The 19,403-nt window shown below is 44.8% G+C and overlaps 1 protein-coding gene across 1 annotated transcript; it reads left to right on the forward strand.

Annotated features, from left to right (window-relative positions):
* The first annotated feature begins 1,328 nt into the window (after positions 1-1,328).
* RPL35 (ribosomal protein L35) lies at positions 1,329-9,929 on the forward strand. Its single transcript, XM_069609442.1, has 4 exons — positions 1,329-1,503; positions 3,579-3,715; positions 4,053-4,134; positions 9,747-9,929. The coding sequence occupies exons 1-4, from the start codon at positions 1,501-1,503 to the stop codon at positions 9,894-9,896; spliced, it is 372 nt and encodes a 123-aa protein (XP_069465543.1). The 5' UTR covers positions 1,329-1,500; the 3' UTR covers positions 9,897-9,929.
* Positions 9,930-19,403: the final 9,474 nt, after the last annotated feature.

Here is a 19,403-nt window from a genome sequence, read left to right on the forward strand (position 1 = left end):
AAAAGATGTAGGATTTTTCAAGTTTCCAAAATAATACATAGCATAAGAATGAAATCACAGGAAATTACAAAACATACATTGTTGCCACCACTGGAGCATTTTCAAATGCACAACCCATGATGAAACAGAATAACATGGAAAGATGCTCAAATGTTTAACATGTATAATTATGAATGGTAAGTTAACACCAAATTCAATTATCTAACTTCACAGAAAATAATCACAGAGAGCTGGTAGGCAACGTTTGCCACTGCTCTGTAGCAGCAGCCCGGGCAATACATATGTATTCCTGCAGTGTAGGTTGAGCACTGAACAACATGGAGACTGATACCCCCCCCCCCTCAGTCTGATAGGCAGATGCTGTGTGATGGTGGTACGCAATGCCACTTGCCTTCACTGGTGGTTCACCTAAGGTCTATCCCAGCAATAGTGCACGGCAGAGTCATGTAGCTGCCATATCAGTGGATTGATCGGAGCCCATCACTCAAATGTATCACTTGACTGCCCACCACAAAGATGAATTGTCTTAGAGTCACATAAATTACCTGCCACTGTAAAAAGCAGTAGGATCCGTCACCCAAATCTGTAGCCAGTAGGACTGCTTAAAAAGTAGTAGCTTACTGCCTAAATGAGTAGGGTTGGCATGTATGTAATAAGTACTGGGATGAGGAATAAGGACCAGGTTATTTACTGTTAATCTTCATTACTCATAGTGTTACTCTTCCTCGTCACAGTACTTACACCCCTCCTCTGCCAAGATGGTGTGGCGTGAAAACCCTTCAATGATGTGTTAGGCCAGGGGGTATTGAAACCAACATGTTGTGGGGGTTGGGAATTTGTACTCTCAGAGATGAGGGGGTGCAGAGGTATCGATGTTAGGTAAAATCCCCACTAGTAAGTACTGTGATGAGGAAGAGTAGGACTAATGAGGATTACCAGTAATTAACTGGGACTTTGGGAGTAAACATTTACGCACCTCCAATTAAAAAATCCAACAGCCACCCCTAACACAGCTAAATAAATTTAAAAAAAAGGTCCTGTTCGGACTGCTGCAGCGCTCAATAAATGGCAGCCTAAAACCAAGTTGCAGAACAAAACAAATGGAATGTAACTCCAAGTCCCACTTAGTGTTCAGAGCCTCTATTTAATATTCTGCAGCCGAAATCGCCAAAATAGGCCAGTGAATGTGCAGTTATTGCTGAGAGGCCGGTGTGAAATATAAATTTGGTTTCAGGAGGTACTCTCTTCGGTATAAACCAGCTGTCGACACCACCCATCCCCACCCCCCCCGAGAGACTGAGGCGCAGCCGCAGAAAGCAGTGCCTTTTCTATTTCTACAGTTGCTTGGGAATCGGGACGTACCAATACTTTCTCTCGTGGGAGGCAACACACGAGAACGCGACACCCCTTCTTTTGCGTTACAGTTAGTACGGACCATCACCCGGAAGAGCTCGGCCTTCTCGCCTCTGCTTTCCTTTCCGGTGGCAGCTCTCAGCGACCATGGTGAGTTTGATCTGGTCCTGAACAATCTGCTGTCATCCGCCCTCCTTGCTTATCCCCAGAACTCGCCGAGGCCGCTAGAGTCTAAGCACAGGGTTCCCCCTAAAAGAACAACGGCTATTGTGTTGTTCTGGCATTGTGGACAATCGAAACGAATTAATGACGCGGAGTTCTGGGGCAAGATGACGGCTTAAGGCCGTTGGCAATATCTCATATTATCACTGTGGGCTACATGGTGAATGACGGAACATCGGGGAGCAAATTTAGTTTGTGTTGCCGCTATAACCATTCCCAGCCTGTTACCCGAAGGGGCTAACGGGGGGTGTTTTCATTAGTGTCAGTGAGGTGCATTATGGGATGGTGCCGGGATGCAGGACCATGATAGTTAACTTATTGGGGAAGTCTTCTGTCTAATTAAGCTCTATTGCAGGGCGCTTGATTTGCCCTGGCAAGCACGTGCAGCGAGTGTTGATAATGCTGGCTTGGGCTTGATTTCAGGTTTGGGGGTACTAGACTGCGAGATCTGGGTTGCTTCGCTCTTTGTCGCCTTGGTTTTGATCTCGCTTCTGTTCTACAAAATGTTTCTTCGCGTACGCTCCTCGTGCAAAGCTTCAAAACAGTCACTTAATACTGTTTAGCCGTATCCTGTACAGCCAGTTTAGATGGTTAAACGTTAACACCACGTTTGGGAATATGAATGTAAAGTTGTAGCAATCTTGCGCGGTTTAATGGAGCAGTTCACTTATCTGTGTGTGCCTTTAAATAAAAACAGCAAATGTTAGAAACGCAATGCGACATGTAGACTCTACTGGGAAGTCCACACACTTTCCTACCTGATACGTAGGAAGGGGCTGGCGAAATGACACGTGTCTAATGCACTTTGCGAGCTTTACTCGCTTTGTAGTCTGCGTTCGACTTTTTCCCCCCACCTAAGAGCTGACAACGGGGGATGTGGGCAACGGAATAATGGAAATGCCTGGTTCCAAAGCTGCCGTATAGTTAGTCCGACACATGTCTAATTTCTTACTTTTAGTAATTGGATCAAAAACACGTGTGTTCTTTGTGGTTGCTCTAGGTATGTGCTGAGGACGAGCACACGCGTCCTATTTGCATACACACGCATAATAACCCAGCAGTTGCAGGTGGTCAGGGACTGCTGTCATGGTGGGAGGATGCATTGTCATCTAGAGACTTGTAAGTGGGGGCTTTAAAGGAGATCTGTGGTGCTGGGTGCTGCATTATTATGGTATTTATTGAGCGCGGACGTAACATCGCGTAGGTATACATTAATACAGATACAGCGTCTGCTTGGTTGGCTTTTGCGGCCATGTAGGAAGGATTTCTCAGTAATGAATAGGTCGGGGTGCACAATTCATTGCTTAGTCAAATGTGCTACTCAAGTAGCACATTGTATGGCCTGTTGAGGTCCACGTTTTCAGTTGAGAATGTTGTGTGGGTATAAACAGAACAGTTGTAGGTGGGTTCAGTGGTGTGCCCTTTCTTGATGTAGTATTTTAGGCAGGCATCACGGCTCTTTGGACTACGGTTTTACCTTTTTGTTTGGGTATTCTAGTTATAGCTAGATGCACGTTGCATTGTGCTGTTGCTGGGCGGCTTTGGCAGAAGGGTGTCCGTATTTGGCTTTTGGGGGATGCTTGCCTCCTTGATCTGACTCCAGGGTGTAAATCTCTTAAGGCAAGAGAGGCTGGACGTGGGAAGATTTGAGTCGGAAAGGCTTTTGTTATGTATTTTCATTTCTTCCAGTTCTTTGCAGGTCGGTCTACTAGGTGATGCTTACTCTGTTTGTGGTCCATAAAACGCCTACATACTTTTTTTTTAAGGCAGATTTGATGTTGGTGCGTCTAATCTGTTTTTCTCATAACCCACTGTTGTCCATAGAGCTGCGAGTGGACCAGGCTGATAGCTTGTACTTTTGGGTGTATTGGCCACGGTTGATTGAGTTTGCGTAGTAGGTAGTGATTTGCCTAGTGGGACTGACGCGTTGGTGTTACTTGCATCTTCACATTTGGGTCTGGTGTATTTTGCACTCTTGTATTAATGTTGGTGTTATTTTCTAGGCAAAAATCAAGGCACGCGATCTCCGTGGTAAGAAGAAGGAAGATCTTCTTAAGCAGCTGGATGACCTCAAGGTTGAACTGTCGCAACTCCGTGTTGCCAAAGTGACTGGTGGTGCTGCTTCCAAGCTGTCTAAGATGTGAGTGGTTCAACAATTTCGATGTGCATGCCATTGGTTGGGCGACGTTGCCATCCAGATGGACCCTTAACTATTTGCTTGTTTAGGTTGTTGTAACCGACATGCACCTGCTTGTTCTCTTCAGGTTTTGCAATAATATTGTGCTGACGCGGTCTGCTGTTTACATGCGGCACTGCGACTTTGAACTTGAATTCTCAATACTTTTTTCTTAATTGACTTTAGTACGTAATAGTGTTGCATGTATACTTGCTTTACATCCGTATTAGTAAAGATAAGAGCACCTAGTTAACTGTATTTAGGGTGTATGCTAGCCAGTGATGCTTATTTTTATTTACAGCCGAGTAGTCCGCAAGTCCATTGCCAGAGTTCTTACAGTCATCAACCAGACACAAAAGGAAAACCTACGAAAATTCTACAAAGTAAGTTTGTGGCGGGCGTTTATTTTTTTCGTTTAACTGCTGGGGTTTTGTTGGTATGCCAGCTGCAGAAATTAAAGGTTAAGCTTGCACTGTAATGTAAATTGCAGAATGTATTTTCCCAAGGATCTGGTGATTATTTGGAAGGTTGTTGGTTGAACATCTACCACACTTGTAGTCTTTTCTGTGGGTGTTTGCCTGTTGGTTACCATAACTCGCTTATTTAGCATACTTAACTGTCAGCAGCCCAATGGCTTGTCAGTCTTGCTTGTTAGCATGAGGTACTGGCATGCAACAAATGAAGTACAATTTGTGAAATGGAAACTGTTTTGGTAGACTGCATGCTTGCTCTTGGGTCTAGTCTCATTTATCACAGTAATTTTTAGCTGCTACAAATGGGGGGCAAATTAAGGTCCAAGGGCATTGTAATCTGTTAAATTGAAGGTTTTCTTTTTACAGTAACCAACATCCGCAAGCCTCACTAATGGCCGTAACATTGATCCCTAGACCCCTCTAAGCCAGGTTCCCTGAAAATGGCAAGCTTCAAAGCTTTTTCGCTTCAGGAAAATATTGTGGGCCAGGCATGTGTAGTGGCTAATCCTTTTAAGTCTGCCTCTTAAAGAAAATACCACAACTTTTCTAGCAGTCTCCGCATTATAATTTGTCGCATCTAACAGTTGCCCGTATTCTAAACAACCTCATGACCCGAGAGGTTTCGGGTGGAGCTCATATAGCAGATATTCGGGAATCCGGGTACTGCTTCAATCAATTACATGGTCTGAAGTGATAATCCCCCCCACCCCAAATGCTTCGTAATCCCCATCTCAGCACTGAAGTGGGTCGAATATATTGCCAATAAACATAATTGACGAGAATAGGGACATGCGCTCATAACTTTGAAAACTTTGCCACTGCAATTTGATTATAGATATACATACAGCGATTGTCCGAACGGCTCCTGTGCAGCACCCCCAAATGGGCTTTAGAATGCCGTAATTGGGGCTAACCCTTGGGAGTGAGCGCAATTGCTGATACTGTCCAAAAAAGATGTAGAAGGGGTTTTACTAAAAACTTGGTAACAGGCTATCCTGCTGCCGGTGCATAGGAAAGGAGATGGGGAAGCTCCTGAAAATTACTGGTTGCTTTCCCTACTTGATGTGACTGGAAAGCTGTCTCGCTGATCCTGGTACTGCACAAGTGGGCAGAAAACTTGCATGTATTGCACCCTGCACAAACTGGGTTTAGACCAGGGATAATATTGGGCTGTTGGACTCGGTAATCGAGGTGCCATCAGGAAGGGATAGCACAGCACCTTACTTAATAGTCGTATATTTTTTTCAGCTGCGTTTGATTTTGAACAGTCATAAATTGTGGGCTAAGACTGTGCTTCCCTGATTGGCTTTTGGACATTGTTATTAAATTCCATAGCAATACAAGTGTCCAGGTTAGACTGGACGACTCGGGTACATTAACAGGAGGTATTGACTAACGGGGGTTAAACAATGTTCCGTGTATGCTCAACTTATCAGACCTGCTGGCTGCTGATACTCGGTTTGAACATGCTGTGGTGTGCACCTGACGCTGATGACTTGGTCATTTTGGACTGGGCCAGGCTAAAGGCCTGATTACGTAGGCAAAAATGACCTAAAATGATGGTTATAGCTCGCGTTAAACATGGGATTTAGGGTGGGGATGAAGTAAATAGTTCTGTACCTGGGACTGGAGTTTTCATGCAGTGGTAATTATAGTAATTGTAGAAAAGAGAGGCTGGGCAATGCATACACCATCAAAATGTTTGCAGGCCAGTCGGCATATACCCGCGGTGGAATTACAAAACTTTATAAGCAGAGCTTTGTGCCGGCGATTATTTATGGCTTGGAAGTCCTTACCATGAATAATCTGACATGGATAAATGTCCTGGAGGGGCATTTTTGGAGGAAGGTTTTTTTAGCCTACCACCAGGGACCAGTATGGCAGCCCTTAGTCTAGGACTGACGTCATTGGGGGTCCAGGTCGTGCCCGTTGTATATGAAAGCTGTGTTGAACCCAGTGTCCATTACTGAATATTTTGGGACAAAGATGGTCAAGGGGCACGTACAAAACACAAGGAAAAAGTTGAAGAGCCTCAATGAGGAATGTTTTAAGATGATTAGACCCCTCACTTTAGTAGGGGTACCGATTATGAGAAGTTGAGATCTTCAGAAACAAGCTTGAAAAATGGGACTGGGTGAGCAATTCCACCTATGTGGGAATGCTGAGAAAAATCTAATTTGTTACAAATATCTAAGGCCTCAGCAGTATCTGGTGAAAAGCCTCCACCCTTTGATCAGGGATTTTAGATGGTTTGCGAATAAACGAGCTACCGTTGCTTATGGTGCAGGGAGACTCGCTGCTCAGTGGAAGAGCAGTTTTGTCGTATTTGTAAAAAATCATAAGGAACCCGGGACCACAAGGCATGTCTTGATGCAATGTCCTGTGATGTGTTCCAAGTATGTGTGCTAAGATACCTAATCGGAAGCTTTTTGGGCCTATTGTGTGAACACTGACAGTCCAAATTGCCCTGCATAGTATGGACACAGGCCCAACTGCGGCTGGGATAGTGGTTTATGCCACAAGTGTACATTTTAATTCTCTTGTTGAAAGAAACTGTCAAACACAGTGGTTAGCCTGATGATGATTTTACTGATCTCTTTAAATATAAGTATATATGTTTTGTGTGAATATGAAATGTGATTGTATGTTTGCTGGAAATATTTTGTAAAGTTCATTATTTGAACTAAAAACTAATTACTTTATGAAATGCTTTTCTAAGATACTGTGTAAAGCTGCCTGTTGTGAGGTCTTAAGATTTTGTATTTTGAATTCTAGTTATCAGCCAATACCGATTGAGCCAAACTATCAACTATTTCGGACTTGCTATACTTGAAACGTAATCTGCTTCACATAAACTTGGCAACTCTTTTTAAAACCATTCATTTTTTGGTTGGAGGCTCCAGAATCTTTTATTCAATGTGTCTCTTGGTCAGATCACGTGCTAGTGTGTGTGTATGTATATAATTGTAGATGGGCTTGGTGTCTAACCCACCCTTTTCCTTCCCATCTTGAAATAAGGATTTGGATAAAATCGCAGGTGTAGACCTTGTGTCTGGTATGCCCAGTGCGCCAAGATTTAGCAGTTTAAAAAAAAGGTTTTACTTCCTAGTTGGAGTACAATTATTTAGATATTTAGATAGTAAGTGCCATTCCCGATCGAGTAAAAATGGTAATGCTTTTGTAATAAACGGCTCTTTGCACCGAGTTCACATTAAGATACATTCTTCCCACTTTGCATCGGGCAGTAATAGTTTCTTCCTCTGCCACTGTGTACTGGCCATTTCTGTTGGCGTTTTGTGTGGGTCTGTGCAGGAGTATTTATGAATCGGTCTGGGTATGCCTCCACCTGACTGGGACATGCCATGTGCTTGGGATCTTTGTGCATGGCAGTTGACTTTATCTGTAATTGTATTGGTCCCTTGTGTCCATCGTTGCCTAGAAAACATTGTAAACCTTGTTAAACGACCTGAAGCGGGAGCACAGAGGATCGAAACAAAACTGGAGGCTATTCGCTTTGTAGGTGCTTATAAAGGAAGCAAATACTGTTTCAAAGCGCCAACGGGGGAACGGGGAGGGGACAAGGGATGGTGGACAATTAAAACAGCAATGCATACAAAATAATAAATTAAAGAATACAATGGGCAGAGGAAGACCAACCTACTATGACTTGTGGATGTTCAGTACTCTCATTCCTGCATGTAATAACGCCTATGTTGAGCTTTACATGCAGGTAGGGTGTCTTCGAGTCTTTTCACCTGCACAGTATTACTTGACTGAGACTGGTCGATCGTCTGCTTCCCTGGTTGCGTGCAGGTTTCTGTGCCATTGCTGTCCTTTGTATTGATTCCTTGCAAATACAATCTTGCTTCCATCGTTGTGTTCTCCTTCCTATGACTTGTAAAGCATTTGCGTTGCTTCCAAAGTGCTCAATAAATACCTAATGATCCCCGCAACAAAACTAAATAAAAATGTTTATTGATCTCCCGTCTTGCCCTCCGAAAACCTGGCAATTGGTGCTATTTTTATCCATGTCATGCACTTGAGTTGTCACCGGTATCTTCCAGTTTTGTCCCCTCACCTTACACTAAAACCAAGTAAATGCACCTTTGGGAGGTATCTCTGCCTACCAACTGTCGCCTGCTTGTGTTCAGTTGGCTCCAAATATTTCATGTGATACTTTCTCTATGATTTTCTCTATGATTTTCTCCTTTTCGAGAACGTCTTCATTGGCTCCGTCAAGCACATAATTCATTTTAAAATACTGAGTTTTCAAATGCCTGGTTTGGCACGATCCTATATCAGGTGAGATCCGTTACTGTAATCCAGCAGGTAACCTCTTTGCAAGGCAACGTGCTGATACCCACCTCACCCTGCAAGTATAGATGGGACAGGTGGTGCTCCGCCTTAGGTAATTCTCTCACACCTCAGATTGTAGTTCTTGCCGCCACTATTCTTTTGAAACCCTCTTAATCTATTTTTCAATGTAATCTTTGTCCCCAACCACCATTTCACCTGTACGCAGTTTATTCTATGGCACTGTGAATTGCTACATAAATTAGGTGGTATCTTGTCATCCTTGCACATATTGCACCCAGTGTAGTCTCTTATGCTATTTGACAATTTCTGTAACAATGTTTGTCAATTTCAGAATTGACACATTTTGAGGAGGAACTACATGTCCAGCTTTTGCCAAACTACATGTCTGAATAGCCTTTGCCAATCGTAACCTCCCCAGAGGAATGAAGGACTTGATTATGTCCCATACTGACAGTACTCCACCCTTTGTTTCAATTCCAATCGGACCACCTTTAATACTAACCCACAGGTGTAGCGTACCTTATAGTTTATACTTCCGTTTTGTAGTTCAGGTAAGAAGTGTAGGCCCATCTATATATCGGGTATTCCTCCTTCACAGGACACTTTTCTGTCGGAAGAAATGTCTCGCATGCATTCATCACGTTAGCTCCACATTTCCTCTTGCAGCAGAAAAGTTAGTGGGGGAAGTGACCTAAAAGTTGGTAATATACACTGGCGCACCCAACATATGTGGGTGCTGGGTGCAGTCACAAGGTACAGGCCTCACAATCACCTGCAAGGGATTGACTCTTAGCAAGTAATGGTGTATTGTGTGCGTGTGGAGTATGTACTGCAGAAGTATGAGTTATGCATGCATCGTGAACTGCTGAATGCATGCACAAATTACTTGCATGGCAACAAAATAAGACTATTTAACGTGTATTATGGACCTACCATGAGAATCTGCAGCCTGCCCAATGCAGACGCCGAACCTACATAAATTGCTTTACTTCTAAATCCGGCTTCATACTGCAGTATAAAAGAAATCCTTTCAGTGGCTGTAAGGGGGTAGTTTGAGCATATTTCTGGCAAGATCATAACGCACAGGGGTTTGTGATGGGGTGCAATCGTTTGGTATATTGCAAGGCATAACCCAAAGCTGCAGGACATCTAATGTTCTTAAATATCTTTCAATTGCTAATCTGCCGTTTTGTGTTCTGTGATAGGGCAAGAAGTACAAGCCCCTTGACCTGAGGCCCAAGAAAACTCGTGCTTTGCGCCGCAGACTCAACAAACACGAAGAAGGTTTGAAGACCAAAAAGCAAACCCGAAGAGAGCGCCTGTACCCGATGCGTAAATTTGCTGTTAAGGCATAGATGTGTTGTACAGAATAAAAAAAGTATTGGTTATCACTTTTTTTGGCTGGATTTTTTTTATGGCTATTCACACACTTAACTTGGAGCTGCCTATTGGTTTGCTGTTTTTCAAACCTCAACATTGTCTAAAGGTTGCATTCTTAGAAATAACACTGCATATACTTGTGCCTTCAAATCGTAGTTCAGTTATGCTACTAACATGAGAAATATATTTGCACTTCTCAATTGTTTCAATAATTAGTGAGTTTGCCTCTGCCTTTATTTTTTCCCTTCTCTTCCTCTAATCCCCTCACTCGTTTCTGCTCAAGTTTGGGTGCACTGTACAAAGTGCTATCTTTTGTACAATTGTGTGTATGTGTGTATATATATTTTTTTTTTTGGGACTTCCGGCACTCCTAATTTGATCTTGCACTCAGTAAAATGTATTGGGTGTACCTCCTTAATATCTGGTAGAAACAGTAACTCACCTTAGATGGACAGGTTAAACTATATTTTTTGTGATATAGTTACACAGCGGTTTTCCATGTTTTTTCGATTTTTGCCTGTTGGTTAATCAAAACTGGCAAACATTTCAGTTATGTATACGCTTAGATGGGGTATTTGGGATTTGTTGCCACAGGGTGATAACCAACTACTTCAAAGATGAGGCTCTGTCCGATCAGGTATGTATGCACCTACCTCTTCAGTGAACTTTGGCCACAGGCACGGCTACCCACCTCCACACATTGCAATGCAGTGACGACCTGTGACAAAATGGTCTTGCTGGACACTTCTATTGCATGTATTCCCCCCCGACCCGCTCTGCACCCTCCATATGCCAAACTACATGGGTTGCTTTTTTTGGGGAGCCCCTCCAGCCCTCCTAATTCATTACCTTGACCGAAATGCACACACATTCTAGCCTTTGCACAACTTCCCACACCTTGGCAAGTGCTTTGAGGCCATATTAATGGGACAGAGATGCTATACAAATGACTAGTACTACTACTATTCAGAACTCATTTATTGACTGCCTACTGTTCCAGTTTCCTTGTTAACTTGTCAGCATCCTAAATGATTTGGCTTGTTGGGCCGCCACCCATGCCCTTTGGGTCATAGGGTTCACACTTGTTTGAAGCCATTTGGCTCCTGCTTGTTGCTTTGTGGGTAATTTTGGTGCTTTAGGCAATCCATAGCTACTTGATGCGTGTCGTGCCTGTTTCAGGTTATAAAAACATTGAGACAGATCTATAGTTGGACATTACAACTGGCTCAAGGAGCAAAAAGGACTACAATAGCTTGCACCCTTGGAGTTCTGGAAAAGTTTGTATTGTGGCAGTACAGAGCACTGTTGCATATCGGACTGCTTGACATCCGATGAGTAAGGTTGGAGCACTAGAACCATTGGATTAGCATGCGCTTGACTTGGTTCTACCCTGCTCCGTATTAAGGGTTCACTTGCGACAGTCTCACTGTCCTAGAATAGGAAGTTGCACTTGGGGATGGGGGGGGGGGTTGAACCCTTCAAAGCATCAAGAATGAGGATGTGTAATTTTTTCCATACTAAAGTCAAGCTTCTATTAGAGGTAGGGAGGCAAAGGATTATGCTTTCTTTGCTCAAAAACTTGAGCAGCATTATAACATCAACTGAAAAGTACTACATTGCCCAAGAAATTGTCAATTTTTGATATGGTATGTATACATGTGATCTGTCCAAACAATTCTCACTGCCAGTCCAATAACCTTTATCCTTACTCTTTCTCGGTCTCATTAACTCCGTATTCTTTGTCAAAGACTGGAGGATCGGATTATGCTAGTTCAAAGTTTACTCACTGCCATCTGATCTATCGGTTTGGAGTAACATTCTTTAAATGTTGCCTCCCTAGACCAGTCTGCGGTCTTAAAAATATCTTCCACTTGTGCTATTGATTCCCTAGCTCCTCTGATTATATGGACCCAATATCGATAAATACCCGCTTGTATCATGCATTTGACCAATTTAGAATTGCTGCTGACACAGCCTTGAATGGTTTCCTAATTGCTGAACAATTGTCATCCCCATCGGCTTTAAAATTACTTGTCGCGCTGTTGTAAAACCGCAAACTACATAATCTTGGTTGGTCTGGGAATGCAGCATACCTGTCTTCGTCCTTTTAATATAGATTGTGACCCCTGATGGGACTTTCAGTGCCTTAACATCCAACACTCTTGCAGTTATGAGGCAAAGCAGTGTAGTGAGCTTTGCTGGTAATGCCTTCCTCAACGGTTGGTGGCTGTTTGGCCAGTTAGTAGATACAAGATGCATTCAATACCATATTAACATCCGGGAATATCACAGCCTTACCCCTTTGAAAAGTTTCCATACACATGGGTGCTCACCCACTGGTGCATTCTCAATCTTGGGGTTCCCAGCTGATCGACACGTATTCACCGCCCTGTAGGCTTTGCCTTGTGCTGTTCAAGCCGCTCCACGTTTGACTATGCACTATATTTGCCGTAGTGGAATTTGTGCCGTTCCACACACCAGCTTTTCTAACGTGCCTAAGCCGGACTGTAGGCTTTTCTGGTGCCCAGGCCTGCTTAATGAGTTTCTCAGCATCATATCCTGGCTTCTGCCAGGTTCCCCGGAAATCGCCCAAGTGTTCAGTCTCGGGTTGCTTTCCTGAACGTGAGGATGAATTTCCACTGCTGGAGCCTGAATGTAGCTCTCGGACTGCGGGAGTAATGATGGTTTTGTCTATCGCTGTTTTCAGAAGGTCATGGAACCACACATGACTCTTCCAGTCGAGGATCACCATGTGTCCTTAAAGACCTGCGCTACTGTTCTCTCATTCATTGCGAATGGTGGGAAAGCATGCTCTCTCCGGCCCCCACTTATGTAAAACTGCATCTGTCGTTTCCGCTGCTGGGTCTAGTCTCCGGCTGAAGATCCGGTCTAGCTGAGTGTTAAACCTGGATACAAACAGATCTGTCCTGCCTGGGACCCTCATCTCCATCAAGGTCTGAAATACTTTGGTCTAGTTGCCAGTTGCTGGCATCCATCAAATGTCTCGCATTCTAGATTCGTTCTGTAGACCTGAGAGATACTCCGCTGTCACGCTGATTCTGTTCTGTAGACACGTGCCAGAAATCTTTTGCCAGTTCTGCCTGCATCCTGGACTTTGTCCCTACTAACCTGTTCAAAAAACATATTGCTGACACGTCCATTTTCAGTAGGTTTGCTCTGTCCTGGGCCCGACGCCCATCGCGAAAGACCAGTCAGTTCCAGATAAATGATGTGGAGTTCTAGCTCATTCTCTGGGAAGATTGGTACGTTGGAGGCTGCTAATCTCCCTACCAATCTGGCCAGTTCTCTGATAACTTCCTTTGCTAGTATAGTCCTGATCTTTCTTGACCAGGTTCACTTTCGCTATTGGTAAGCTGAGTGGTAGCTTGTGTCTTATCACAAGTCTGTTGCTTTCAACTCAGGATTTCTCCCAATTTATTAAAAACTACAGGCTCTGTAATAGGATAGTTACTTCTAGTCAACTAGGTAGGTGACTGACCACTGCTCTCAACAGTAAATGCCCAGGGTGCTACCGCTCAGCCGAAGGGGTGGCATGTGAATTCCCATGCTTGACTTCCCCCACCAGAATCAAATGAACGTCCGATGTTCCTTTGCAACTGGTATTGTCAAGTAGGCTTCCTTGAGGGCTCTTCTCACTAGCCAATCCCCTGCTTGTAATGTCTCTCAAAAGATGGATTCCTTCCATCTTGAAATGCCTGTATAGAGTTTAGGTGTCTTGAGGTTTATCACCGGTTTTTGTGTCCTTTTTCCCTTTAGCAGGAACATATTGCTTATGAACCCTTGCACTGATTCTGCTGACTGTGTGGTGGCTTCCTTCCTAAAATGTCTTTGTTTATAAGGCTTTGTCTTTGCTGAGCCTTAGCCGGTCAAGTGGCACAGCGAGTAGAGCGCACGCTTTGACATCCGTGCAGAGCCTGCTGACGCAGGTTCGAATCCCGGCGGGGCCAAACTCAGCCTTTCATCCTTCCGAGGTCGATAAATGAGCACCACACACCGTGGGTGGTAATAAGCAGCGCTCAGATACCTGAGGGTTTGTAGCGCTATATAAGTGCCAAATTATTATTCTAGGTCTTGGGTATACTTTTTGTACTGGCTCTTAATAGAATTCGAATCCATGTACCGTCTGTTCTACCCACGCATCTCTTGATAACTGTCTTCATTGTTCAATGAACAGAGCAGTCCTCCCCCTGCACCTCCCTAATTACTGGGATCTCTTGTTTCACTGGGCAATCTGGTACCCTACTTTTAGTCTCACCTGTGTTTGATTGATGGCGCCAGCCTCTGCCCCTTCCTCCCGACTGAAAAAAGGTTTGGTTTGCGCTCTTCCTGGCCTCTCCAATTGCCCCTGCTTTTGGAGTTGTATGAGGTGTAGCGGCTGGCCGAGCAGCCCCTTCCTCTGCCAGCCCATCCAAAAACCTGTCAAACACCCTTTTCATTGATGCTTGGGCTTTGTCTGTGGCAGCATACATATTGGTGCATTCGCAGTTTCCTTAATGAATGCATCTCCAAAGAGTTTGCCCTTGTCTGAGGATTCTTCGGTGGCCAGGTCACTCATTTTCAGGTCCATTTTGACCAATATACACCTGTCGTTTTGTACTTAAGGTGTTGGCATTGCCTAAATTGCCCTCTGTCCCTACCCGGCTAGGATGTCCGGATCTACCTTCTGCTCCGGTTGTTTGCCTCTTTAGAAAATGCCATTTTGTTAAAGGGCACAGAATATCTCATCAATGTCCTCAATGTCTCTGCATACCTTCCCATAAAGGATAATATCTGTCGATCTCTGGGTTCTCAAGCGCAGTGTCTGGTACCTGTGGTCTTGTGCTTTCTTCCCTGAGTTTACTCCTGGCCTCTTGATGGAGGTTGTCTAATCCTCTTAATATAGTTGTCGGTTTTTGTGTGGGGCACCCACCCGCTGAACTGGGATGGATATGAGAATCTGGGTAGAATACCTCGGCCATCTCTTCCTCCTCCCTTTTGCCTTTCTTTTCTTTGCAGCTTTGTTTTCTAGGGGGACTCGTCTCGCTCCTCAGCTTTCTCCGGATGTTTCGTCCCACTCAACATCCACTTCCTATAACCACTGCCCCGCCGCCCCCTCACTTCCACCACTCTTTGTGTGTGATGTGCCCTGGGAGCGGGCGGGTTGCGGCAAGTGCTCGCCTTTAGGGCTTTCTTCCCCCTTGCTGCTCATGGCATTTGTCAGGCCTCTCGGAGGACTTGCATTCCCTGAGAGAATCACCAAGCTCCTGCCTTGGACCTATGCCTGCGTTGAGTACCCTCTGTACTGCTTGTCCCGTACAGGGCTCAGCCCAGTTTCTGCTAGTATGGGGGTTTCTCTCTGGAGCTGTACACTTATGACACACTGGTGGGTCACCACAGGGTTCTTGTGCCTGCTCCTGTCAATGTGTAGCTCAATGTGGGTCTGGGGTTTACTATATCTTCAGTTTTTTTCTTTGGTCTGTACCATTCTGCAGTGCTCTGCACTTTCTGCTTTCAGCTGCCAATTCTGTTTAAAAATGTAAATTAGTTTTGGGAACGGGAATGATTTTTTTTTTCGCCACCAGGTGGCGCTAGCTCGCCTCGCTACAAGCTCGTTTCACCCTTCTAATCCCTTGCTCTGTCACGTCTCTGGCACCCTTGTGCTCCGTTATAGTCTCTGGTTTATTTACCTGTGATAAGTGATGTCTTGACGGTGCTTTGTGTGTATGTGCTTGTCTCGGGGCGTTCTCCACACGGAAATGAGCCTGTGCCGGAATAGCAGTTCAGTCTCCGCGCCCTCTTATGTGCGAGAGCGTTTCCTTCCAAAAAGTATTGTTGCACTGGACCTTCTCCCAGCCTGTCGCAGAACATTCTGTTGTAAAACTTTGTTTCGCGTGCGCTTCACCATAAATCCTACTACAATTCCACATTAACATCCCGTTTCAACAGTCTCATACAGTCGCTTATATATCATATAATAAATGAGTACTTAACTGCTGCCCAAGCAGCAACGAAAGCGTAAGGACCAGGAAATGGAGGTTATTGGACTGGCAGTGAGGATTGGCTGGACTGATCACATGTTTATTTTAAAAGGACTGGGGGGGGGGGTGTAGTTCTTTATTTGTGTGGAATTGTCGAATATATTTGTTATAGAGTAAACTGCATAATCCGAGCCTCTGGTCTTCACATAGAATCTCTTATGAATCAGACTCGTAGGTAAGAGTGTAGCCGACACTTGTTTTCACTCTGGTCATTTCTTTCAAGGCAATGTGGTCTGTTGCTGGAATGCTAATCCTGAACTGGGCTGGGGGAAACGAACTGTTAGTGCCCTATACAGACTTTCAAGCCCATCCAGCAACAAGCAACCTCGTGGAAACACTCTCTCCTTTTTCTTGGGGCCTCCCCCAGTTCAGGATTAGATGTCCAGTGACGGGGCCCCATTGCCTTGAAAATGACCCCTGAGGGTGGAACACCTAGTGTGGTGGTCTGCGTAGAGTTCTCAGTTTGGTGAGCCAGTGCAGTTTACAGTGAACCTACTGGTGTGGTTTTGCTGCTAGGTGCTGTTCTTAGTCTGAGTTGGTATTCTGGAGTCCAAGGTAGAGGCTGTTGGTTTAATCTAGTCTGAATCCGCTATGGACCCAAGTTCAGTTGCGGTTTGATGGTCAGTATGCAGAACTTAAAATCTTTTGTCGCTAGTGGGTTGAATAGGGAGTCTGCAACTGCCTTTGCATATCTCTTGGCTCGCACTTTTGGTGTGTCACTTGCCACCGATGGTTCACCTGCCATGGGGCTTACTTGTTAAACTTCAATGTGCTCTCAGCTGCCAAGGAAAAAAATCCTTTGACAAAAGGTTGCAAAGTATGCCATGAACCAGTGGTGGTGGGAATGAAATTGATTACAAATAATGCAATTGCTCATTCCATGTGCAACTGCGGTGACTACCAGGTCCAGTGCAGCCCAACGTGACTAGGAAAGATGACTAACGTCTTGCGCTGTTGCGAGTTGGTGTGGCTGGAGAGTACAGGTGTCTTATGTGCTTCTTACCGCATGTTCCTGATGGAGACGAGCAGAGGGTGTTAAGGCCTAGGCGTCCTCGTGATGCCGCTGCAGTGTGCTGGTACGCTCTATATACGGTATTGTTGCTCACTAGATCATATGGTGTGGCACACTGGATGGGCAGTGGAGTGACTACGAGCTCTGCACAATGACTGTTGGAAAATTACGCACCAGAATGTTTCTACACTACTAGATGCATGTTGCCTCAAGACTCTTGGCCAACTGTGTGCAACAGTTGTGTCCTGTGGTGGATCTGAAGGAGTTGACGGACACACTGGACACTGTTCTTTAAGGAAATTATAAAGAAAAAGCCTATCCATATCACCATGGGGATTTCCCTACCTAAGTGAAGGTGCTAGTCTTGTAGTTGGAAAGTCCTAAGTAAATGGCCCCTGTACAAATCGAACTGATCTTTCCACCAATATGAACCGCTAAATGGGACAAAATGTCTCGCCTTTTACCAGTTTCCCCTTTCCAGGAGCCCTTGTAGCTCCTCCCAACTGTTCTTGGCTTCTGGTTTCTTGACAAGGCTGTACGTCTAACCATTCTCCTTGTGTTCTCTCACTCTTCCCATTTGTCTCATGTCCTTGATATCCAACATTTGTGCTTTTATCTGAATTAGGGATCCCCCTCTCGTGGGTTTTCTGTATGGGATTCCTTTTCTGCTTATCTGGTTTATTTTGTAGTCTTCATTCACACTTCTTAGGGAGTGTTCTCTGCATTCTTCAAGAATCTGTTGGCTTGTCCCCTCTTTCCATGTTTTTAGTTTCACGTTCAACCTTGTTCATCCCGTTCCTCATATGTCCAGTGATGTTGGGGTCACTGTTCAAAAGGCCACCCTCATGACGTTCACAAGTTCCTCTAACACATTGTCGCAGTGGCCTCATGCCTCTGTTCACCATGGTACCTTTGTTCGTCAAAGGTGACCTTGTGGGGTTCTGCACTCGCTTGTGTAAGTTGTGCTTCCTGGTCTATCGCTTCACATTAAATCTGTTCTTGGTGTCCCTGCAGGATGCTGCCGCCTGGGGGCTTTCAGTGCTGCTGACTGCACTGGTCTTGGTGTAGTTAGGTTGGTGCCTGACCCACCACGGTACTGCTGTAGTCACTCCACCACGTTGGATGGTTCTTGGTTCTTCCTCAACCCATCCTCCAAACGGTTTCTCTGTTTGCTGTGCCGGAACTCTGGCGTCTCAACAATTGCTGCAGGCTTTGTGGCTCAGTGCTGCCTCACCAAGGTGTAATTACATCAATGGGCTTCCCCTGTGCACCATACTCTATCCTCTGATCCACTTGTCCCACTTGCATGCAAATCTCTCCTTGGAGATTCCCTTCTACTGTAGATGGTGTTTTGAGTCAACATTGCCTGAAGCCAAATAGGAGGACATGGTTTTCATTATAGAAGGCAGTCTCGTATATGCAGATAAGGTGATTGGTGTAAGGAGTTCCTCATTGGAAATGAGCCCGTCCCCTAAAGGGGGGTCTTGTTCAATCCCTTCCCTGAAAGGGATTGGCTCCCCCTTGGGGAGAAGGGACGAATACCCTCTTATTACGTCAGTCCCTGACTGCAAGGAAAATAAGCAGCTGCCACACCATCTGCTGGCCGTGGTGCCTGTATCTGCTTGCTTGCAGTGTGGGGTAAGAGGACAGCTCAGAAGACCATAGTAACAGAGCAAGCGTGTGCCAGGCTACATAACACCAAGAAACAGACTAAAAGCTTACCGATCAGCATTGACAAGAGTGTGGGGGTAAGAGACCAGAAAGGCACATGCTTCGTTTTATTACAGGTGTAAAGAGCTGGTGTTTCAGTCCCATTCTTTGTTACATCCTGCCAAAAGGGGACCCAATACACTTCAAGAAGATAGCACCTTTGAACACCAGGGTGGGATAACCAAGGTGATAACAATGGCAGTGAGAACAGCCCATGAACTGTCCAAGCACAGGAGATCTCCAATATATAGTTCTCACTCGATGACATAATACTCCTGTCGCAAGAGCTGTATACCATATAATCTAGAAGGGTGGCAGGGGAACTAGACTGTTGGCCAGATTGTCTATGAAATATGGGTTGCACCAAGTTGGTCTGTAGATTAGAAGGAAACTGCATGGAAGTTTGAGCAGATATATTTCCAGTTCAGGATGTTGTGTGCTGGTGTAACGGCAAAGAAGTGTCTTAAAGTTCAATTCCTCCTCCTGCTGGGATGGCGTCATGTATGAACACTGATCTGCTCAGAGCTAGGTTTCTGTGATGGTCTATGGTGGGAGAGATTATTAACAAGGGGCCTCCAAATAGTGGAGTACATTTGGGCACAGTTAACCTAGCAGTAGAGTTAATTGAAAAATACAATTGGTTAATCTTGCATTGAGTTATCTCGGGCAAATAAGCAAAATGCACCTGGACAACAGCTAATCTGACATTGTATAAATCTACC

Source organism: Ambystoma mexicanum, chromosome 8 (genome assembly GCF_040938575.1).
Source record: "Ambystoma mexicanum isolate Mex_15411 chromosome 8, UKY_AmexF1_1, whole genome shotgun sequence".
Classification (NCBI taxonomy): domain Eukaryota; kingdom Metazoa; phylum Chordata; class Amphibia; order Caudata; family Ambystomatidae; genus Ambystoma; species Ambystoma mexicanum.